At 46.3% G+C, this 24,597-nt stretch overlaps 1 protein-coding gene across 4 annotated transcripts in view; it reads right to left on the bottom strand.

Annotated features, from left to right (window-relative positions):
* Nucleotides 1-24,597, bottom strand: part of LOC105480842 (slit guidance ligand 3) — a 639,820-nt gene that overhangs the window by 151,904 nt on the left and 463,319 nt on the right. For 3 of the 4 annotated variants that reach the window (XM_011740022.3, XM_011740023.2, XM_011740025.3), the window contains 2 exons: nt 10,197-10,268; nt 4,210-4,373 (listed from right to left, as the gene is read on the bottom strand). In XM_011740022.3, the coding sequence (XP_011738324.1) occupies nt 4,210-4,373; nt 10,197-10,268 (236 nt within the window). Of the gene's footprint in view, nt 1-4,209; nt 4,374-10,196; nt 10,269-18,347; nt 18,442-24,597 lie in introns of those variants that run through there. The other variant, XM_011740026.3, reaches the window with a different exon arrangement.

Here is a 24,597-nt window from a genome sequence, read left to right as displayed (position 1 = left end):
GGAGAGGATAATAAGGCCAAGGGCAGGTAAATGTGAAACAGATGGACAAACCAATGGGTTCAAAGACATTCAAAGCAAAGAGATAACTGATTCAGGAGGTCAACTAATAACTGTGAATTACAAATTATGACTGGTAGAAACCCTTCCACATTAAGGTACCAGAAAATTAACACGTGGAAGATAAATCCTACAATTTAAACCCTCAAATAAACCCTTTAGATAAGGATGAAGAAAAAAAACCCCAACAAATTGCAACTCATGTAACATGAACTTCTCTGGTCTATGATCATGGACTTTGATAAAGTTCTGGTCTGGTTCAGGCCACAAGCAACCAGACACTTCTAGACGTAGGACCCTAACCTTCCTCTTGAAACAAGAAAAGTTCACAGAAATCCTTTCAGCAGAGGCTGAAGGGAGCCAAGTAGTCAAGTTGTATAACATAGGGAAAAAAATTAATAAAAAAGTAAAGATCTATTTCCCCACCCTTGTGAAAAATTCCCAATCGTCTCCCCAGAGGAAGAAAATAAATGCCTTCAACTGGAAAGGTACAATTGACAGAGGAGATGAATTTTGCCAAAGTGCACTGCTAGCAAATTTCTGGGTTAGCTGAAGTGATAAGGAGCCCATATCCAGGGCTTCTGGGGAGAAGACGCTGGGCTCCAGACAGCTGGATTTAATTCAAAGGGAGATATCAGGGACTTGGGCAGGCAGAGCCCTCACAGGCTAAGCGAGATAAAGCTCTTTCCTGTCTCTGGAGCCATGTGTTTGGTGAAATTTTCGATACCATTTAAAGGCTCAGGGAGCTTTTCTTATGCTGCCTGGATGGGGACTGCTGGTGATGAAGCTATGCCCAGGGATGGCTTAATTGGTACCCTGATGCCTCTTTTCCTCCCGAGTGGATGACCTCTATTTTGTAAGAGAAGTTCTTGTCTTCAGTTCTTGACCGAATTTCTCCTCCTGTGGTTTAACAGGTGAATAGCTTGAATGAGGGGCATTTGGGGTTTTTGGAGTTAAAAACCACCACAGGGCCAGGCGCGGTGGCTCATGCCTATAATCCCAGGACTTTGGGAGGGCGAGGTGGGTGGATCACCTGAGGTCAGGGGTTCTAGAGCAGCCTGGCCAACATGGTGAAACCCCATCTCCACTAAAAATCCAAAAAACTAGCTGGGCATGGTGGCAGGTGCCTATCATCCAGCTACTCAGGAGGCTGAGGCAGGAGAATCACTTGAACCCGGGAGGCGGAGGTTGCAGTGAGTCAAAATACTGCCATTGCACTCCAGCCTGGGTAACATGAACGAAACTGTCTCAAACAAACAAACAAATGAACAACCCACCACAGACAGGTCCATACAAAACAGTGTCCTTCAGGTGCCTTGTAGGGCTCAGGTATTGGGGCAGGACTGGCACTGTTGGTGGTGGCGTGTGGAGTGTGGTCAGTCCTTGAAGATAGCTCTTCTCCTTAATGTCCTTCTCTAGGGCCTCAAAGACTGACCACTTGTGTTTTAACTGCACACTCACAGACTGAACCTTCCTCCACATTGCTTCCTCTCAAGGTTTTGTCATTGTCTCACAAAGTGCATTTAACAATTTTTGAAAACGTATTAGGTTGGTGCAAAAGGTGCAAAAGTATTTGCAGTTTTTGCCATTCAAAGTAATGGCAAAACCCGCAATTATTTTTGCACCCACATAATAGCAGAAGTTTTCGGAGGGCATGTTCCACATTCACCTGACTCTTGATAGTGGGAGTTCAATCTTCACGGATGTTCAATGCACTAGAGCCCCCAGACCTTTGTATCTGACCTTGCCCTTTTCAGACAGTGACTCCTCACAGCGTTCTAGTTTGTAATCCACGGGAGCCTGCGCAGGCACTTAAAGAATCCCTCACGCATAGGGGTCTCCATATGGCCCTGCCCTTAATTCATACTACAGGTGAGAGGGTGGAGGTTAACAGCATAGGCATGTCTGGAGCCTTTGGACTACACTCTCATGTTCTCAAAAGACACCTGGCTTCATACTAAGAAGCTCCAGGGACCATCACAAGCAATGGGATTAACTGCTATAAACAGAAGTGGATCAAGGTGCTCCCACGTAACTATGAACCTGTCTGCTGGACCTAGCCTTTCCAAAGGAGAGAGAGTAAGGCATTCAGATTTCCTGGACTTTGGAGGGTCAGCCTTTCTCCCACGGTTTTGGATCCGGACTGCTGCTAGGTGAGCAGTGTCTTGCCGCACTTTGACGGGAAGGTGCTCTCTGACGAAGCGGCGTGCGTGGTCATACACTACGTTAAACCTGGCATTCACCTGTAGTGATGTGTTTTATCATTCTAATTGGTTTTTCTCACTACCTCTTGGATGACTCCTGCACTGTATAATTATTTCTTTCACTTATGCCGATATTGCACCCTTTGCCGAATAATTACTGTAATTATAGTCACTATATTTGAATTTGGTGACTGCGTGATAAATGGTTTTATTATATGTGTTTGATGGGAAGTGATTTCTAAGTGGGCGTCTATAGGAAGTTATTGAGGTACTGCTTGAGACATGTTAAAATATTTTCAGATAATAAATAACATGATAAAGTAACAACAGGACAGGAGGAAGTGGCAGAGAATGAGATGAACTTGAATTCAAGGAAAATTCTTGTGAATCGCAAGTGTGATCTAAGAGCAGAAGAGGCCAGACAGTTTGTACTTCTGGCCATACTGGAGTCCAGCAGCCCAAGCTAAGGCCCAGTAAACCCTTAGTACTGAAGGTGGGTACCAGTTTAGAAAGCTGAGAGAAATGCAGAGCCCACAGTGGTTAAGCTCCCTGGGGTCCTTGTTCCCTCTTGCATGCTAGCTCCCCAGGCTCAGCCTTTAGAGGACACTGGGCCCCAATTCCAGGACTGGCTTCCTGGAAATCAAAATACCTCTTTGGGAAATTTCTCAACTGAATGCTTTCTGTTTGTTTGTTTGTTTGATTTGGTTTTTTTTAAGGAAGTCAAGGAATTAGCTCTACTTATTTACCACAGAAAAAGAAACAGTTGGTGAGAATGGAAGGTGTCAATGCAAAGTAAAAACAAGTAAAATTTGGGACCCTGGTTTTATGTATTTATTTATTTTTTATTTTTGAGACAGAGTTTCACTCTTGTGGCCCAGGCTGGAGTACAGTGGCGTGATCTTGGCTCACTGCAGCCTCCACCTCCCCGGTTCAAGCGGTTCTCCTGCCTCAGCCTCCTGAGTAGCTGGGATTACAGGTGCCCACCACCACGCCCAGCTAATTTTTGTATTTTTAGTAGAGACGGGGTTTCACCATGTTGGTCAAGCCGGTCTTGAACTCCTGACCTCAGGTTATCCACCAGCTTTGGCCTCCCAAAGTGCTGGGATTACAGGCATGAGCCACCGCACCCAGCCACGACTCTGTTTTAAAGCTACATCCCCTGGGAAGATTTTCCTGGGTTACTCAGCCACCTTCCATCCCCAGAGATCTGAGCTGCCTTCAGCTATGTGTCTGCACCATTCTGTTTTCTGTGCTACACAGGCAATCTGTGCTTCTGTTACGTCTCCATTACCCACAGATCAAACTCTTATGTTTGCTCAGCACATTTTGTGGGCCCACTAAACTAGAATAATTAAGCTCCACTTATTTAGCTTTTACCAAGGGCTGTGTATTATGCTAAGTGCTTTATATGCATTATTTCACTTAATTCTCCCACCTGTTCTTTGAGTTATGAACTATTATTATTTCCATATTGTGGGTGAGCAGTAACTTGCCAAAGTCACACACCACTAAGGGACAGAGCTGAGATTTCCAGCCAAGCAGCTGACTCCAGAGCCTCCATTATCTTGTCTTCCAATTTCTATGAGCAATGGGACGACAGGAACGTGTTTAGCAGATGCTAGAACACCTCCGTTATACCTGTTTCCATTTTATGTGTGGCTCAACAAATGTTCGATTTCTTAGTATCAATGGACTAGGGGGCTGAAAAAGCAGTTCATGAATTCTTTTAGCATTTCCCTTTACCAGATGAAAAGAGTTTCTATTTTAAAACCCTTTGAGGCACATTACAGCTCTTTAAGTGACTACCGAGTACTGAGGATGACCTATGGGGTTCCTTCCACACCAAGCTCTGGGCTAGGGTATGTGTTCGAGGTCAGGGTGATGTTGGGGGAGTTCACGAGTGGGTGGGTCATAGCACAGGAGGGGAGAGCAGGTAAGGCATCCTCACCTGGGCACACGTACTCCTTCTTCTGCACATCTGCCACGTTGAAGCCCCTCAAATGCACGGGAGCCATGCAGAGCGTGAACTGGCCAACTGTCCGTCGCTGTCGCAGCCAATCCGAGAGCCAGGCCAGGTGGCAGTCGCAGTACAGGTGGTTGGAGTGGAGGCGCCTGGGAGAGGGTGGGACAGAGGGAAGGGATGATCACAGAGTGAAGTGTGGAGGCTGCCACTGGTCAGACAGAGTGGCCAAAACCCCTGCTGCCCCTTTCTCCAGTGTGAAAATCCCCAGGAGTCCAGGGAAGCACTTCCCTCTGCACTACCAAAAACATGGGAGCCCCGACCCTTTTACTGCCAGGTCACATCCAAAGGATACCTCCAGGGTTCTGAGCAATGCCTATTTCTTAATAGCAAGTCTATCCTCTTTTCTTTTCACTCAAGCAAGCCTCAGCGCATAAGAGAAGGGGAGTGACATTATCACAGAGGCATCCTGATTCAAGTCAAACTTACAAAAGGGCTATTTATTTGTAAATTTCAGCACTTTAGCCAGCATGAATTACAGGTTGCTTGAAAGGCGCTTCTCAATCTCAATGCCCCCACCTCCAGTCTCATGTAGCTGAGAGATGCTGTTGCCTTCACCTGAGTTGTTCTTCATTCCCCCACTAAGTGTCCTTTAATAAACCCACTGTGTGTAATGCTTGTGGGCTTAAAACCAATACCACTTTGTGTGCACTAGCTGGAGTGAGCAGGCTGCAGACAGAAGGGACATTTCTGGAGGATGTACCTTCTTTCCACCCTCCCACTTAAATAAGGTGTTGTCTGTATCAGACTCTTGCGATCCACAGCCATCTCTCCACAGTGTCCTTGCTTTCCTTCCCGTGTTCAATTCTGTCTGGTGTATTTGCTATTCTGACTGATTCAGGTACGGCTGAAAATATTTTCTAACCAGTTCTAGGATGCTTAGGCTTTACCCCTCTAGTAGCTGTGGTTCTGGATGAATTTCTTGCCCCTGAGTAGATAAGAATCCCTGGAGGGATCTGTGTGTTTCACTTCTGAGGGGAATCCCACTGGGTTAAGTGACTTGAACTTCCTTTCCACTACCAGGGAGGCAAACTAAGGATATCCAGGGTCTTCTAAAGGTTCTTCCCCAAGGTCTCTCTATCAGGGGTTTCCTACTTTCATGTTCCCTACAACCCTAGGTCATTAGAAGCTGGTAGTGGGTAAGTTTTCATCACATCAGCTTATCATGTACTTGGATTTCGGACGCACATTTTAAATGCCTAAATCCTGGACATGCTAATCAGCTAGCAGGATCTAAAGACTTTCAAGTAGTCTGGGTCAAGCCAGTTATTACTGAGTGTCAGCCCTGTGGAGAGGCTCAGGCCCCCTCCACGCCTGGAATAGAGACAGCTGAAGGGCTCTTGACCACGCTCCACTTAGTGTAAGGCCAACATTGCCAAACATTGGCTAAGTGCAGCTACCTCCTGCTGGATGCCAGCAGGGCCTTCCCGCCACTGCATGGGCAAAAGCCTCTCATAGGCCTGGGCCACTGAGGCCTTGGTTGCCACAGGGGGCTCCAGATCCCATCATATCAGACAGATTAAATGAACCTATATCCCATATAAAATGTAATTTTTTTTCTGCTAACAATTTTGAAAAAGACTTTTATGATTTTGTTTCAAAAATAATTAGTCTGGATGTAATTTTCTTTTTGCATTTCCCAGTGGGCTGCACACACTTTCACAGGCTCCTGGGCCCGAGATACAGTGAGCACAATGGGTCCCACGCAGTTCTCCCCTTTGAGTTTGAAAGCTTCGAGTTCCTAAGCTGAAGCAAGCACTGCTTCCTCTTAGCCTGGACTCTGGAAAGAAGTGAGACAGGCAGGAAGGGGTTGGTGAACCAGAATCCTAAGCTGGTGGGAAGGACCTCAGTTTTAGGAGGGAAAGCAAAACCTCTGTTTATTCATTAAGCATTAACCACTTTGTGCCAAAAACAGAGAGGAGGTTTGGCAGTGGACTTTCAGCTGATTACAATTTCCTAAAAGTAGGAAGAAAAGGAGGGGGTTCCATGACCATCCTCACCAGGTATAAATGTTGCCCAAGGAACACGGCAACAGTAGGTCTGTTTGGGACAAAGCAGAGCATAGGGCAGGCTGCAGTGGCATGCGCAGGCTGAGGTGCCATTCTTTTGTGTGCCAGGAGAAGCAGAACCTTTTAATGAGCGTTTGGCTTTTATTTAGAAAGGTGGTTGCCCTCTTGTGCAGTGAGGCGTAGAAGCTGAGGCAACAGGGATTCTCTATGAGCCAAGGAGCATGGGTGCATGCGGCGGATCACAGATCAATGCAAACAAATGCCCGTCGGTTCCGATCAAGGGTAAGAGATCAATGGAACAACAAAAATGACGTTTAGGTAAGTCAGATCTTACTGAACTGATTAATTTATGGGATAATAAAAATGTCAGAGGCTTCCCTTTTGGAAGATTCTATTAGGTTGGTCCTTTCTCAATCCTGGCTGGCTGGCCCCAAGCTCGCTCTCTTCTTAATCTTGCTACAGATAGTTCCGATCCCTTTGTCTGTCTTCATAGAAATTTTTCTCCTCCCAAAAGCACCAGAGAAAAGAGGTGACCCAAACTGAATTGGAGCCATCAAAGGGCTCTCGTCAAAAGCCCAGGGCAATGGAGCCCAGGGTGGTGGACAGACTCTGTTCCCTCTTCTTGGAATTGTATCCACCAGAAACGCTAAAAGAGTCAAGCTGGGTAGATTCTTGCCTTTCACAACATGTTTGGGAGAGCAAGTTGAGCAATACCATCTCAAATAGTAATATAAAAAGAAAAATAATTGTAACGAGCATGAAATTAGAGCTTAGGCACTGTCAGGGGTAGCGCTAATCCTCTTGAGTGAGAAGGGACATTATTTTAATTGCTTTCAATAATTTTGGTGAGGTGTGATGGCAACGACACAAGGGAGGGTGGCCTCCCTTCCTCTCTCATCCCCCTTCCTTTGTTTACCTGGCAACTGCTCTTCTCCTTTTGTTCCTGATGAATGGCCTGAGCTCAGGCTGTGATGGCAAACTGCCTGTCTGACATTGGCTCCATGCTTTCTGACTTTGACTTTGGGCAGCAATTTAATTCTAGGCCTCAGTGTTATCATCTGTCAAATGGGGATATTAGTGGTGCCTCCTTCCTAGGGCTGTTGTGAGAATTGAAATGACTCATGGGAAGTGCTTAGTACAAGGCCTGGCATGTAGCAAACCACTGAAGAAATGTTCACTGTTATTACGACTGAGAGGAGACCAGCTCCAGACTTCACTCTCTTCCCAGCCCTTAGCTCTGCATGGACAAGGCTACAGTTTCTCATTTCGATACCGAAGCACTGAGGTGGCTAGTTGGGTCTTGCATGTTGTTCTGCAATCTTTTGCTGATGGACACATCATATTCCATGCTGATGAAACCACCTCTACAGAACATAAGGTGAATGAATACAAATGCCAATTTATAAAAGGTGCCTTTTAGCCACAGACGCTAAATTAAATTTCCAGCAAATCCTTTTAGAGAGGGTCAGTGTTCATTTTCTATAAAATGTGGCTTTCTGAATTCAATATAAAAGCTTTCCTTTAGAAATCCCATTTATGACTTCCTTCCTCTGTCCTCTTCCCCGCTTCTCCACCACCACCAGCCGTCCCCCCCAACCCCATACACACTTTAATTACAGTGAAGGGGGATTAGTCAGCTCAAGTCTCCAGGGAGTTCTGTACAGAGCCATCTCTGAAATTAAACTAAAGAGAAAATGGCAGCAAGCAGGGAGCAAAGAGAACAGAAGAGATTGATTGATTGATCTGAACTCATCAGATGAACGTTCAGGATGGCAGAGAAGAATGACAACAGAAACCAGGAGAAAAAAACCCTCCTGTTCTCTTACCCCTCCCTACTGCAGCCCAAACAAAGCACCCCAGATCCAGTCCTAACCCTGTCCCCACAACTCCTAGGGAATGAACCCAGCTTCTGTTATTGCTGCTCCTAAACTGAAAATAACAAAGAAGGGAAGGATAAATCATAGCAACAGCTCACAGGAGCTGGACGGCTGATTCCTGCAGGTGAGAGTCATTTTTCTTCGATGCAACCCACTTGTCTGGGGTAATACAGGCCCAGCACCCTGAGGCACACTCTCGGCTTCTTGCCCAGAAGCCCTGGGCCCCACTCTTCCCCAGCTCATTTGTGGTTTGCTGGGAACTTTGAAGAGGTCTTTGAAGACCAAATGGCTTCTTAAAATTCCATTACTGCACTATCCTATTTTAAGAGGGAGGGAAAAGAACAGATTGTCTTGGCTGAGTTATGCTATTGTATGAGGGATCCGGGGAAGAATTTGGGAAGCAAAGATGGAAGCAGGGCTCAGATTATTATTCTTTATAATAACTAGTATTTGTTGTGTGCACACCATGTACCAGGCACTTTACGTGTTAAACTGCACTTCATCCTCCCAGCAACTTTGAGGTAAGCATTCATGAACTCACTTTCCTTGAAGCATAGACAAATGAAGAAACTTGCTCAAATTAAGTGGCAGAGCTCCCATTTAAACTCAGGCCTGACTAACTGCAAACTCTCTGTCCTTCTTACGGTTCTCTGCATTGCCTCTTTATATAAATTGCTTCTTTGGTCTTTATCTTTGCCTGAAGATAAAGTTGGTTTCTCATGAATGCAGTGGTTCTCAAACTTTATGAGCGTTAACGTCTCCTGGAGGGCTTATGACAAACGGATTGCTGGGTGCCACCCCCAGAGATTCTGATCTGGTGTGTCTGGTGTGGGGCCTGAAATCTTGCTTTTCTAACAAATTCTGAGTGATATTGATGCTGCTCGTCTAGGTATCCCACTGGGGAAGCTCTGCTGTAAGGATTTCCAAATCTCATGGATTCTATGTTGCCCAGGGAGCACAGATCAGATGGCTGCTTGGAACTTTCAGTCCCGATTTCTGATCATGTGATAATAATGTAACAATCAATATCATTTATTGTCTACGGCTTGCCAGGCACTTTAAATATCTAATATCATCCGATCCTCACCGCCATTCCTATTTATAGAGGAGGGAACAGAGGACACAGAGCTAATAAAGGGGACTGCAGGAATTCTAGCCCTTGGCCTTGGTCCTAAATGTTTTTGGCTGACACCCTTGGGAGCTGGCTCTTTCCCTGACTAGTGTGATGCAAATATCACCAAAGCTCCCCCAACGCAAGCCAAGTATCAAGTCTGAACCTCTCTGGAAAGGCTGACAGAGTCCACTTACAGAGAAACTTACAAAGAGGTTCCTGACTGGGAGCAGAGGGGATCTCCCCAGGTAATAAGAGCACGAGAACTGCTCTGGGGATTGGTCACGATGAGATTTGTTTCCTGAGTATGCACCCTGGAAAACTTAAGCCCACCTAAGACATTAAAGGTAAAGAACCAAGTATGAGAATGACTGCATTCTAATATCAGAATATCATCCAGGGAGCAGGTGAACAGGGAAATGTGGTGGGTGGGGACTGGGTGGGTGGCGAGAAGGAGTGACTCTTCCTGTACTGTTCATTCCCCAGGGGAAAACCATTGTAACCACTGGCAATGTGACAGAACGGCCGAAGTTATGTGATATTAGCTAAGCAAATGGTGAATCATTCAGTCAGAATTCTATATGTTTTGTGACAATGTAAAACTAATAATCTTTTCTATCAAGACGGAAAACATGCGCACAGTACAGGAAGAATTCCCACAGTTCCAGGGTAAGAGAAATGAGTCTGCCTGATGCAGAACAGTCGTTCAGAGCCATGGGTGGTAGCACTATGACCTGTCTCTGCATCCACCCTCGCTCGCCAAGGCACCCCTCGGTTAATAGCAGAATAAGGAGGCATTTGAATGTAGGAACCATCTGCCTAGTCATAGCATGGTAGGTTTGACGAGCAGCTTAGAGTGCTGCACTTTGGGCATGAGGTAGGGAGTAAGTGGGAAAGATGCATGGACTTCTTACTCACAGAGTTCGGATCTTCGGCATGTGGTTGAAGCTGGTGACCAGGATGCGACTGATGTTGTTGTTGTTGAGGGTGCTGTGGAGATAGAGAAGGGAGATGGTCAGCCAGGGAGCATCAGGGGGAGGCGCCAAGATGCTTGTAGAAGGTGGGGGGAGGGATGGATGTGACCACAAGACCATGAGTCAACAGTCATGGTCTGGCCAGTGGAGCAGCTAAAGACAAGTGGACAGGTCTCCAGACGAGAAGAGCATGTCCTGATTTTTTTATTCAGGTGGAGCCCTCCTTCCCTCTACTGCCCTCTCAGGACTTGCCTACCCACCTTGAGTAAGAGTACTGCTTCCTGAAACCCTCCTATGCACTGAGTGCTTCATTATAATATCTCTAATTCTTACATCTACAATGCCGGTTACCTATTCCTGTCCTCAGTTTACAGAGAAGGAAACAGATATGCTTAATAACACACAAATCTACAAATGTGTTATCCTCATATTATGGATGAGGAGGTTTAGCTACAGAGAGGCAAAATCAGTTTTCCAAGAACAATCACTGTAAAGCCCTGGAGATGGGATCTAAGCCCAGCACGACCTTGCTGCATCCTCCTTGTCCCACCCATTGCATGTGTTGCCCTGCACAGGATGCTGTGGGGATAAGTGATTCCATATTTTCTAGGCATCTTCTGACTCTTTCAACACATCTAATCTTTTTTGTTTTGAGACGGGGTTTCGTTCTTGTTGCCCAGGCTGGTGTGCAGTGGCGCAATATCGGCTCACCGCAACCTCCACCTCCTGGGCTCAAGCTGTTCTCCTGTCTCAGCCTCTCAAGTAGCTGGAATTACAGATGCCTGGCTAATTTTTGTATTTTTAGTAGAGATGGGATTTCATCAAGTGGGCCAGGCTGGGCTCGAACTCCTGACCTCCGGTGATCCACCCCCTCCCAGCCTCCCAAAGTGCTGGGATTACAGGCGTGAGCCACCGTGCCCGGCCTTCAGCACATCCAATCTCAAGTAAGTCTGTGAGCTCTGTGCGTCTCTTCTTTCTGGTGCATCTCCACGACCATGAATGAAGCTCCTGTGGTGCATGTTACCACTGACAGGTACTTTTGTGCAGGGAAAAGCAAAGAGAAAGGTGTGAGATCTATAAATGAACTAGACTGAAATGAGGCTGAAGAATGAAGCCAGGCTATAGACAAGTGCCCAGCCTTACCCTTCTGGAGAAACCTATTACGGAAGCCTAGGGAAAGCGTGGCAGCTAAGGAAGGCCATCTGCAGAGCAGAAACATCATGTAGCAGGAGGGCCTTTTGCATCAGTTACTTCAGTGACTACCCAGGTGGAGAGACACAATATGTGGGAAAGTCAAGCCTAGCTCTCAGCTCCCTGACTCCACACCTGTCTCACTGTACCTCCCAAAGAGGAAGAGTTGGATACAGCCCTTGGTACAATCCCTCATGGTGGCCACTTGTTCCTGTGCCCTTTTCTCCGCTCCTCCCAGAACCACATCAGACATCCCCTACTCAAAAACCCAATTCCTCTTACCCTCTCTTAGGCCTCCATGGGTCCCTACTGGCCCAAGAAGGACACTTTCTTTGGAAACCTTCATGGATTAAGCCAGATGTCTTTTGCCCTTGGCTTTTGGTAAACACATGCTCTTCCTCTTAAAATGCCCTGTACATCATATATCTGCAAAGACAGGACCATTTTCTATCCTGTGCACTACTATAGCCTCATGTCCTGCTCTGTACATGGTGGAAATCAAATCCTACTACTTCAAATTGTGTGGCCTTGGGCAAGTTATCAACATCTCTTATCTGCAGGTTCTTTATTTGTGGGAGAAGCCAGGTAATGGTACCTATGTCACAGGCTGGTAAAAGGCTTAGCATGGGGTATGTGCTCAGTAAGTGGAGGTCACTGTGTTACTGACATTCGTGGAGAGAATCTAGTCCTGGCCTGGCCTATTATATTCCCCTCTACTCCAACCCCCATGGAAATAGAAACAGAGGTTTACCCAGCATACAGTGCCCCCCATACTCTCCATCCTACCCAAGGGGACCTGTAACGATTCCTTCTCCAGCCCCTTGTGACCCCAGTCCAAAGCAGGATTCCAGTGACTACACCTCCTTTGCCCCAGACTATTCCTGTAATCCCCCACATCTACTTATCATCTGCGTGGCAAAAGGCACAGAACCTAATTCTTTTTTATCCCTCCCTCCTTCCCTCCCTCCCATATTTACTGTGCACCTGCTATGTGTCTGACACTGTTAGGCATATGGGATGGTAAAGAAGAATGAATAGACAAAATTTACATTGCCTACTTCTGCCTACTTTGTAACTTCACTAACTTACCAATGCAAGTATTTGGCATTTTATGAAGTTGAGCTCACTTAGCTGTTTTGTTTCATGTGACTTCTTTTCTATGTCTGTGTGTATGTGGGGAGATGCTCAGTGGGGGATAATCTATCCTGCCTCTGTCCATCCAGAAAGACTTCAGAATATCTCATCTAACAACACTGAGGAATTTGTCACTGCTATCAGACCAGGCACTCTGCCCTGGCAGGGAGCTTCCTGGGGGTGAGGGCTAGGCTTCTCTCCCCTTCCTCATTGGATTAGAAATGCCTGCAGGACAGAAATGATGCCTCCATTTCACCTTCTGTCCATTTCAGAGTTCTGGGCTCCACACTTAGGGGAAACCAAGTTAAGGTTGTTGACTGACCACCAGACAAAAAAATCTGAGCATCCTCCCTATTGCAGAGAAGGGGTTTCTTTCCAAGCATGCCCAGTCATTCAACGTCAGGTGGAGTTCACAGCCCGGCTCTAATTTAGCTGAATATACAGTACAATTATAAGCAGGACCTCGACTATAACTGCATCCGGCAGTAGTCCGGCAGCGATGACTTATTAATATATTACTACACTGATATTTAAATGTGAGTCGTAATGAGGGCTATAAAACATTTACGATAATAGCAATTATTCCAGAATCAAAATGACTAAACACAGTATTCAGACTTTCATGATTTGCTGCTTGGGGCTGGCCAGCCTGGGGATGTCAGAGGGTTGGTAACCTCTCAGACGCTGATTGCTACGGCAGCTACAGTTTTCGTTTCCCTAATAAACACAGATTTATTTGATTTCCAGTCTTGGCAGCTTTTGCCCACACACAGAGCACTGCATTCTATTTGGTTCTTGTGCCGCTGCCTAAGTAGCTGGCATTCAATGAAGGAATTGTGCTACAACCCCAGTGCCAAGGAGAGGTGGTGAGCATGGACCTCGAAGGCAGAGACCTAGTTTAGACTGGCTCTGCCACTTACAGCCTATGCAACCACGGGTAAATTTCTGCATCTCATTACGCTTCCTCCTTTGTAACATGGAGATAATAATAGCACTGGGCTCATAGAGCTTTAGTGGCAATTAGATGAGATGTTACTGATAACTGCTAACATTAACTGAGAGCTTATTATATGCCAGACGGGCTCTGAGCTAAGGGTACTGCATTGTATCATTTCTTTTTTTTTTTCCGAGACAGAGTCTCGCTGTGTCACCCAGGCTGAAGTGCAGTGGCGTGATCTCGGCTCACTGCAACTTCTGCCTCCTGGGTTCCAGCAATTCTCCCTGCCTCAGCCTTCCCAGAAGCTGGGATTACAGGCGTCCACCACCATACCCGGCTAACTTTTGTATTTTTAAGTTGAGACGGGGTTTCGCCATGTTGGCCAGGCTGGTCTTGAACTCCTGACCTCAGGCGATCCACCTGCCTCAGCCTCCCAAAGTGCTGGGATTACAGGTGTGAGCCACCATGCCCAGCCTGTATTGTTTCATTTAATTCCTCCAATTATCCCACGAGGCAGGGACTTTTGATATCACCTCCATTTCATGAATGAAGCAAGTGGAAGCACCAAGATTTGAATCCAAGCAAGACTGAGTCCAGGAATGAGGCTTGTGTTAGTTTCCTATGGCTGCTGTAACAGATTACCATGAATTTGGTGGCCTAAAGCACCATACATTTATTCCCTTACAGTTTTGCAGTCAGAAGTCTAAAATGAGTTTCTGGGGCTGCGTTTCTTTTATGGGAGAATTTGCTGCCTTGCCTTTTGCAGATTGTAGAGGCCACCCACGTCCCTTGGCTCGTGGCTGCTTCATTGCGTCACATCAACCTCTTGCTTCTTTTTGTTACTCAACAATTTTTAAAAATATATATTTGAACACAACTCCAAACAGCCATTGAAGCCTCTTCCTTCTGTTGTCACATCTCCTGCCACTCACTGTGATCTCCACTTACTGGGGCCTTCCTCTTACAAGGCCCCTTGTGATTATCCTTAGAGCTTATCTGAACAATCCAGGATAACTCCTCCATCTCAGGATCCTTAATATTGTCCCATGTGCCAGGTCCCTTTTGCCACGGAAGGCAACATTCACAGGTTTCTGGGATGAGGTCATGGACATCTTTGGGGGCCTATTAGCCCAATGCCAGGGTACTGAGATGGGACAAGGGCTCCCCAGGAGGGATAAATACATGAAGATTCACATAATGGATGCTCCAGGGGTTGGCAAACAACTGCCCACAAGCTTAATCCCATCCAATGCAGCCGGTTTTTGTAAAAATGGTTTTGCGCATTCACTTCTGTATTGTCTATCTGCTTTTGCATTACAATAGCTGAGTAGTTGACACACAGACCACATGGCTTGCAAAGCTAAAATATTTTCTATCTGGATTTTTATAGAAATTTTGTTGGCCCTTGACTGCTGTAGAACTGAACCATCCTGTCTCTGCCTTTGTCGGTGATGAAATGTGACATACTAGGCAAGGCATGTAACTGCTCGGTAAGAAGAGGGGTTTAGGTCAGAGGCATTCAAAACTTAAAAACCACAAAAAACATTTTCAGGAAATCCCAAGTGGCAAGTCGTAGCACTGGGATTCAAAAGCAGGCAGTCTCACTCCTACCTTGGAAGATCAGTCCCACTGTTTCCAGAACCTGCAATGCCGTGGTGGAATCGAAGCCTGGGGGAGGCCCTGCTCAAGAGACAGCACGGGTGAATCCGCCTTGGGTTGTGCATGGAAGGAACTCGGGCAGCGGCTCTCAAAATGTGGTCTCCAGACTGGGTGCAGTGGCTCATGCCTATAATCCCAGTACTTTGTGAGGCCACAGCGGGAGGATTGCTTGAGCCTAGAAGTTTGAGACCAGCCTGGGCAACATAGGAACACGCTATCTCTACCAAAAAAATAAAAAATAAAAAATAAAATAAATACATAAAAAATAACAATTAGCTGGGTATGGTGGTGAGCACTGGCAGTCCTAGCTACTTGAGGGGCTGAGGTGGGAGGATCACTTGAGCCTGGTAGATCAAGGTTGCAGTGAGCCAGGATCATGCCATTGCACTCAGCCTGGGTGACAGAGTGAGATCCTGTCTCAAAAACAAAACAAAACAAAACAAAAAAAGAGAAGAAAAAGAGAAAAAAAAAATGTGGTCTCTAGACCAGGCCCATTACCTGGTAATGTGTTAGGGCACAAGCCGCTACTGAATCAGGAACCCTGGGGTGAGTCCCAGCCTTGTGTGTTTAATGAGCCTTCCAGAAGAGTCTCATGCAAGCTCGTGTTGGCAAACCATTGAACTAGGGGAAAAGCTAAGAATAGAGCCTTTACTTAAGTGTAGAGGGTAGTATACAGGATGCTGTTTTGCAGTAACTGGGACTGAAGGCCTCTTCTGGGGCAGGCATGGTGTTTCCCCACTTAGGAAGAAGCCCAAGCTCTGAAATGATAGACAGTCCTCCATGGAGGCGGCTGTGACCACCCTTGGAGAGCTCCAACTTGGCTTCTGCCCCTGGCTTCCACTGTTCCCTTCTGAGTGTCAACGTGGCGCTCTCCATTGCATCCCTCAAGATAGCCATCTTTGATCTGGAGGAGACACGTCCAGCTGCGGCCACCCCACCCTGGCAACCTTAATAAGGCTGACATTTCCCTCTGTCTCCTCCGATTAGGCCATCGCTTTATCACTCTGTGCTTTCCTGGCTCTGGGTGTAATCTGCGTGTTGTGTGTCCATAACACCATGTAATTGGCTCTAATGCAACAATATTATCTGCGAGCATGTATCACATAATTGCAAAACCAGGCATCTGCAGTAAGTGTCACTGCAGCCTCTCTGTGTGCCAACCTTCCTGGGGGTATTCTTGGAATCCCTCCTCTTCCCGTCCACATAGGTGGGGATCCAGACTCCCTGGGTCCAGACTCCCTAGACCCTCTTGGTGGGCTGGCCCACTCACGTCCTGTGTCAAGGCAGGTAGACTTCTGTGTAAGTCTACATAAGCAAGGTGGTTCCCTCCTTAATGGCCCCCAAGAAGGAGACTCTTGGTGAGTCATCAGCCACCATGACGACAGGATGTCTATTTAATAAAGTGGGCTGAGAGATGCCCTGAGTTGTACTGACAAATGTGGGCATCCAATGGCCAGCATGGCAAGCCTGGAAGAAAGCACGATCTCTACCAGTGCCTACAGTGAATTAACAGAGGTGGATGCAGCCAAAGTACCAGACTCCCTTCCTGAAGAGCAGCTGAGTGTGTAACTGCTGTGGCCAGACCCTGTGAGAAATACCTAAACCACAGGCAGGGGACGATGTGCACGGAGGGGCTCTGGCATGTGAGGACCTCAAGGGGGACTCACTGCTGGCCCTCCCTCTTGCTTGGCTCAGGCAGGGCAAGAGAAATGAAACTGCGGTCGTTGCAGGTTCTTGGGGCTGTCCTTTACATGCCAGATCTCCTCTCTGGCTCACAGGTCAAAGCAAGACACTCTTCTCAGTCTTGCTGGGCAGCCGCTGATGGGCAGCCACCATGGGACCAGGAATCAGGGCCTACTGCTGATGACCAGGCCCTACGACACTCTACCAGGTCCTATGAGTGTGATCGTTATCGGTTGACTCAGCTCTATTCGAATCTATATGGATGGCCTCTCTTTGTGGACTTGGCCCCAGGAGAGCATATACTGAATCTCAGCCCCACTCTCTTAACCTCACTGAGGTTGACAGGGGCAACCCCAAGCCTCCCACTCAGCCCGGGGCCTCCATCATTGGCACCTCCTCCTAAGTACCCTATCATTTTTAAGTGAAACTCCCTTTACTGTTTCCCTCTTCTCCAGGTTGAACTTGCCTTTCTCATCCAGCTGTACACTGCTCTAATGTGCCTGGGGGCTCTAGCAAGCTCCAGAAACCAGGAATAAGAACGATGCAATAAAGCATCCTTAGAGAAAACCTAAGCAGAATGGTATAGGTTCTCCTGTGAACACACTACTTGCCTCTAATGAGCTAGAGTAGTCAAGGATATTGCTTTGAAGTAAGCTTGCCAAAATCTTCCAATAAAGGTATCTATGATGTTCATAATAGCAGAAATAATGCTGATACTATTTATGATGTGTTTACTAAGTCCCAGCACTAGCCTGAGCACTTTTCATACATTATCTCATTTAATTCTCTCAACACTCCTGAGATATTATTACTTCCATTTGGAAGCCCAGGAAATGACAGAAACTCTGCTCAGATCTCACAGCTAGAGTTGCGGAGCCAAGATTCAAAGCCCAGAGGTGTGATACCAGGACCTATATTTTTCATCACTACACAAAACTGCCTCTCACAGGATTGTCTTCAGACAGACAGATGTCACCTTTGCAGCTTCCACATTTTTCCAAGGTGGAGGCGAATCACATGAGTTTGTGACGGACCCATCCTTTACTGGTCCCTGAAGTGGCAAGGAACGTGGTGTTGGCCTCACTGCTGAGGCTGCTACAAGACAACAGCATCACACAGCCCTCCTCCTGTCCGAGGAGCAGGGAGAGCTCAGCTCAGAGAGTGAGGGAGGTAGGAGAGGCAACATAGGAGAGAGGACAACCAGGTCTCAAAGGCGTCTAAGGTCAAGGTTTGGCTAACACGTATCAGTGTTGCCAAAAGCCTAGTGGCCCTTACTGTTGGATGGGTTGACTGCAATTTTTAAGAATACCCTGTAGAATAGAAAGTACAGATCTGCCTGCTCCTTAAGCAAAGCTTCTCTTTTGCTTGTTTAGAGTGGGCGATGGGTCTCCAAGGGCATATAAGGCGGGAGGAATACGAGAGATTGGTGGGGGTGGGGGAGAGTGGAGGGAGAGGCGAGACAAGGGTGGGAAGCCATCTCTTTCGCATTACCTGCTTTCCTGGACTATCGTGGGTGCTGCATATTACTGAGTTCCTTGATCTCCCTGTGGACCGTTTAAATTAAAGCTCATAACCATTGTGTGGGCATATAATGAAAACAACTGATGCTGCACTGATTAGTCCATTACTCTCAACTGTTAGAAAACATAATGATCTCACAAGGGGCCTTATTCACTGACGTATAGCAGTCGAGCTCTCATTTGACACCTCAAATTAGCAGCCAAAGCAATAACAGCTGGGGTTTTTGTCTCAATATTTGTACCCGACTCTAAAGTGATTTGGCACCGGGTGAGCGTTATTTTTAAACACACAGCTCTCACCGCCAAGTAACATTTTAAATGGTCTCCAGGTGTCATGTAAAACCTACAGAAATAAATAAAAACAATCAGCTGCCAATTTGGGCCTTTGATAATACAGATTCCTTAACAAAAGGGCTTGTCTTTGGTTCTTCTTTTATTATATATTCATATTATGACAGGCAGAAATTTGCCTCCAACCACTCGGCAGAACCTCAGTGTTCAAAGGAAAATAATGCCCCCGAAAAATGTGAAAAGTGGAAGATCAAAAGAGAAAGATAAATCCTCAAATCCCGTCACTACTCAATCAGATCCCGTGTTTGGGGTCCCTTGGCTCCGAAGAACTCCTTACTCATTTATTGAGGTGATCACAGACACTGCCTAGCAGTGACAGAATGGCTCAACTGCCTTCCAATGATGGAGTTTATTTTAAAATGTACTTTAAATGACATGTGAATGAGATGGCCTTGGTCTCCCAATTCTGTTTCGTCATCTAGAGCCTGGGACCATGGACAGTCTTGACTTAGAAATCAGGCAATTGCCAACGTGTCCACGGATGCAAGAGTGACCTCCAACTTACATTACTGGACCGGTGAGTTTGCAGTTGAAAAGGGAAGAAACAGGCAATTTCCACCTCAGCTGAATTTGGTGCCTAGCCCAGTAAGAGAGGAAGAAAAGGGACATTTTGAAAATATCCATGAACGTGTACACTAGGCGAGGACAGACAGCAAGTCTGTTTCATGTAGTTACATAGCCAGGCCCAGTGTTTGGTATGTAGGAAGGCTCACTGTTTACTGAAGGGGTTGGCGAATATCAAAGCATGAACGGTCATGTTTTTGGCATCTTTTGATACAAATAAATTTCCACTCTGAACGGCCTTCTGGGCTAATCCAGGAGTACAAACACAATTGCCTACAGGAGTGCGGTTTGTCATATAAGTGAGTGAGCTGGGTGGGGACTGTTGTAAACCCAGCCTTACTAAATGGGATCCTCACTTCTTGTTTCAAGAGACTGTGCTGCTGGGCGCGGTGGCTCATGCCTGTAATCCCAGCACTTTGGGAGGCCGAGGCGGGCGGATCACAAGGTCAGGAGATCGAGACCACGGTGAAACCCAGTCTCTACTAAAAATACAAAAAATTAGCCGGGCGCGGTGGCGGGCGCCTGTAGTCCCAGCTACTCAGGAGGCTGAGGCAGGAGAATGGTGTAAACCCAGGAGGCGGAGCTTGCAGTGAGCCGAGATCGCGCCACTGCACTCCAGCCTGGGTGACAGAGCGAGACTCCGTCTCAAAAAAAAAAAAAAAAAAAAAAAAGAGACTGTGCTACGCTGGAATGGGGGTGCAGCATTGCCAGTTCTTCCCTTTTGTTATTTTTAAAGAGAAAGCCAGACGTCTAGAATTTTCATATGAGGTCTCCTGGTTTTTTTAATATTGGCAACTAAATCACCTTGAGTATTAAAACCCACAAATGAAACACCTGAGGGCTGGATCTGGCTTGCAGGTGCCAGTTTTTGGTCTGAACCAAACAAATTAATTTGATAATTTAAATCAGAAAAAAATATTGTAAGAAAATCAGAGTGCTGGGACCATGGACAGTCTTGACTTAGAAATCAGGCAACTGCCAACGTGTCCATGGATGCAAGAGTGACATTATGGCATTATGGTGAAATGTGGTTGAAACCTTCCCTCTATACTGCAACTCCCGAAGGGCAGCCGCCAGTGATGAATTACCTTTAAATGATTGTAAATTATTCAATGTTTCTCCCGCCACAACCATTATTACTTGGGGACAAAGAACCCTGAATAAGTTTCCGTTTCTAAAGGTAAGACTGTTTTCCACCAGGCAGGTGAGCTCTTGTCTGGTTTTTACATGCTACTCATTAGTTCTGTGACCAAACACATAGGTCACTTTTTGTGGACAGTCGGAACTGAGCCACTTCAGAGCTGTTAGGAAAAGCTGCACAGGTGCATGAGGCTCTGTTCCTGGGCTGAGATGCCAGAGAGGTCCTGCTTTTTATCCTCTGATATTTGCAAGCGAGGGAGTCTCCCAGGGAACTGAGTGCAATTTACAGCTTGGGCTATTTGGGCTCAGCAATGGGCAGGGAACTCTAGTGCTTACTCAATGGGTTTCTGGTCAACCCCGGTAGCCAGGGATCAATGATGTGGAATCTGGTCTCTTCCAGACTGCCATCTGACTGGATAATCTACTGGGTCACTAGAGTGGCCATTTCCTAAGCAATGGCCAAAGGCCCGGAAGGCCTTGGAAAGGGAGGGTGTTGTCCCCATGCTGAATGCAAAATGTTCCCTCTAGCAAAATGCTGGAGATGTAGAGCTGATGGCATGAACAGGACATGAAAGCTGGTTTCACTTACTTTTGTTACCTGTCTGCTAATATAGGGGCAAGCAGACAGCAATAAAGAGAACTGGATAAAGAGCCAAAAGACCTGCTTTCTGGCCTGGTTCTTCCATGAATTTTTCCTATAGCTGTGGGCAAGTCATTTAACCTTTGTGGGGGAGTTTCTTTCTTTTAAATGAAGTGGTGGAACCAGCTGACCTCCAGGGTCTTTCTAGCCTAAAATTTCACTCTCTAATTCCAACTGTGTTGGTGCTGGCTCTAAAATAGCATTTCCAGACTGGGAATCGTTTTCCAGAGGTTAGAAGAAGTGGTCATGGATGCCCAGATCTGCCCAGCTCTGCACAAAGACAAGACATCTGGCCAAAGTCTGAAAGTCACAAGTAGCCCCCAGTGTGCAGCATGTGAAAACAGTTAGGCAGGGTCAGCTCTTTTTCCTTCTCTCTTTATGCAAGTACCTGGCTCACCTTCTGTAGGGTTAACGGGCTTGGTTCCCTAACCGGCTGCTGCATCTCTAGTGTACCTATGGAGACAGGAGGGGCTCAGACAAGGGGGTAATTTTCCTACCCAGTTGACTTCGTGGAAGTCATTTGCAAGGCTGTGAGAAGCAAATAATGGGGATCAGGAAACAAATTTACACTTAGAGGGTTTTGTTTTGGTGGGCCATGGTTGCAAGGATCACACTCCTGGGTTTTGATAAAAATTGGTCTTTTGTGGGTATAACACCCAGATGTTTAAATTTAGATGGAGAAAGGGCTGGGCACGGTGGCTCATGCCTGTAATCCAAGCACTTTGGGAGGCCGAGGAGGGCAGATCACTTGAGGTCAGGAGTTTGAGACCAGGGGGATCCAACATGGTGCAACCCCATGTCTACTAAAAATACAAAAATCAGCCAGGTGTGGTGGTGCACACCTGTAATTCCAGCTACTCGGGAGGCTGAGGCAGGAGAATCACTTGAACCTGGGAGGTGGAGGCTGCAGTGAGCTGAGATCGTGCCACTGCACTCTAGCCTGGGCGACACAGTGATACTCAGTCTTAGAAAAAAAAAAAAAAGATGGAGGTGGAGGGTGAGGGGAGTGGCAGATATTTCAGATTTACTTTTAGAAAAGACACTATTTAAACATTCTTAATGGATGTGAAATGGCTGGAGAGATTTGGAGCAGGACCAGGAAGCAGGCCTGGTGGGAGCTATGGTGATTTGCAGAGCATGCCCTGTCCAGACAGGGTACCCACCCATAGTTCCCAACTTGCACTGTCCAATAAGGTAGCCATGAGCTACATGTGGCAATTCACATTGGAATCAATTAAAATTAAATACAAATTTAAAAATTCAGTTTCTCAGTTGTGGAAGATGCACTTCAAGTGCTTAAGAGTCATGTGTGACCAGGGGCTTCCATCCTGGATAACACAGAGATGCAATGTTTCCCTCATCACAGAAAGTTCTATCAGACGGCACTGCTGGAGAGATCCTAGCCACAGGCGGGCCCAGGGTTGGCAAAGCTGCTAGATATTCACTGGAAGTTGAATTATAAACTTTTACACAAAATTACTTGAGTTTTAAATGTTGGCAACAAATTCTAATTATTTGTAAACATTCTAATTATTTGTAAACAAAAAAAGTTAAAGGAAAACATGAAATCCCACATCTGTTGGTTTTATTCAACCCATGGGCCAGCAGTTGGAGTCCTCCGATTTAGTTACAAGTCAAAAGAAAATGGACTCTCTACAGCTTTTTGACAATGAGTTTGAAGAATCCAAATATGACCTTGGAGAAATGGAATCATTATTTCCTTCATCCCTCCTTCATCCACCATCCCTTACTTCAAAAAACAAAAAACAGGGTTTTTTTTTTTTTCGTTTCTTTTTTTCTTCGCTGGGTGCGGTGACTCATGCCTGTAATCCCAGCACTTTGGGAGGCCAAGGCAGGCAGATCACTTGAGGTCAGGAGTTCAAGACCAGACTGGTCAGCATGGTGAAACCCCGTCTCTACTAAAAATACAACAAAATTAGCCAGATGTGGTGGCAGGCACCTGTAATCCCAGCTACTCTGGAGGCTGAGACAGGAGAATTGCTTGAACCAGGGAGGTGGAGCTTGCAGTGAGCCGAGATCGCGCCACTGCACTCCAGCCTGGGCGACAGAGCAGGACTCCATCTCAAAAAAAAAAAAAAAAAAAAGGTTTTTGTTTTTGTTTTTGTTTGTGTAGAGGTCTTGCTATGTTGTCTAGACTGGTCTCAAACTCAGGCTCAAGCAATCCCCCTGCCTTAGCACTGGGATTACAGGCGTGAGCTACCTCGCCTGGCCCATCCCTTACTTTTTAATACCTTCAAAGATAGGAAATGAAAGCTCAGGGAACAGTAGGTCCAATTCTTCCCAGCCTTGTGTCTCCATCACCTTCTCCACATCATCCTTCCTTCCATTAAGCCAATGAGTAGGAGAGGGCCAAATTCCTGTGAGAGCTCCTAGGATCTTGACTTTCAAGACTCAGGTCTACAGAAAAGCAGACTCTCGGCCACAGGTAAGCTGAGCTGTCCAGTCTTGGGCATCCCTGGTGGGAATAGCAGCAGCCGTGGCAGGCAGGTTTGGCTGCTCAAGAGGGACAAGGCTCCCTGGCTTGGAGGTCCATGAGTATCATGGGATGAGCGCTGATCTAGAGGCAAGATATTCACTAAACATGCTCAAATACTGGTCACCAAAGCCCCTGCTGGGAGCTGAGGGGATGGTGAAAGGGCAGAGGTTGACCATCAGGCAGGGGCACCTTTGCAAATTAGCACAGAAGCCTGGTCTTGGGAGTGAACTGACCACCGTAGGCATGTGGCTGCATTTCCCCCACCCTCCTGAAGGAATACTCTTTGGAATCTTTCTTTAAACATGCAGAACTATTTTTCCAGTTTGTTCTAGGTGGGACAAAGCATTTCAAAAGATTGCTCCCAAACCAAGTTTGTCAAGTCTGAATTCCAGTGCAGAGACCCGGCAGCTGGAATCTGTGGCCCCTGGGGACAGCAAGACCACCAAGACTTGCCGACTCCACTTAAGTGCTACTCACGGGAGAAGCTAACAGGTGGTTTATTGATTCAAGACCCTTTGCTGATCAAAAACAATTCAATTATCTTCTCCAAATCCTCTTAACCCAGGAATGTACACCAATACACTTTCAACTTCAGAGATGGAACTAGCTTTTGGTTAACAGGAAAGTGAAATCAACTAGAAATCACAAGTTTCCCCCAGATTCTAGGTATTTTAAAGGTGGAAGTGCTACTTATTTAAATGGAAAAAAAATATTTAGATTTCAAAGTAATGCTTACTTTTTCCTTAAGCTGGGGTTCTCAAAACCAAGCTAGTCACTTGAAGAGCACGACTGTCATGGAACTTGGAGTCTGGATGACTAAGAAGGAGGTGTGTGTTGAGTGGCACAAGAACATTTATAGAAAACCCAGTTGCTTTCCTAGTATTCTGGGGACTGAAAGGAAGTTAAAGACGCTTTCTACAAAGTGCAATTTCAATCCTGATTGCATGAGCATATCACAATTTACAGTACAGTACCAAAAGAAAAATATCTGGAGATATTTTAAGACTTTCATTAAGCAATGACAGTTCT

Source organism: Macaca nemestrina, chromosome 6 (genome assembly GCF_043159975.1).
Source record: "Macaca nemestrina isolate mMacNem1 chromosome 6, mMacNem.hap1, whole genome shotgun sequence".
Lineage (NCBI taxonomy): Eukaryota > Metazoa > Chordata > Mammalia > Primates > Cercopithecidae > Macaca > Macaca nemestrina.
This window is presented reverse-complemented; position numbering and strand designations above follow the sequence as displayed.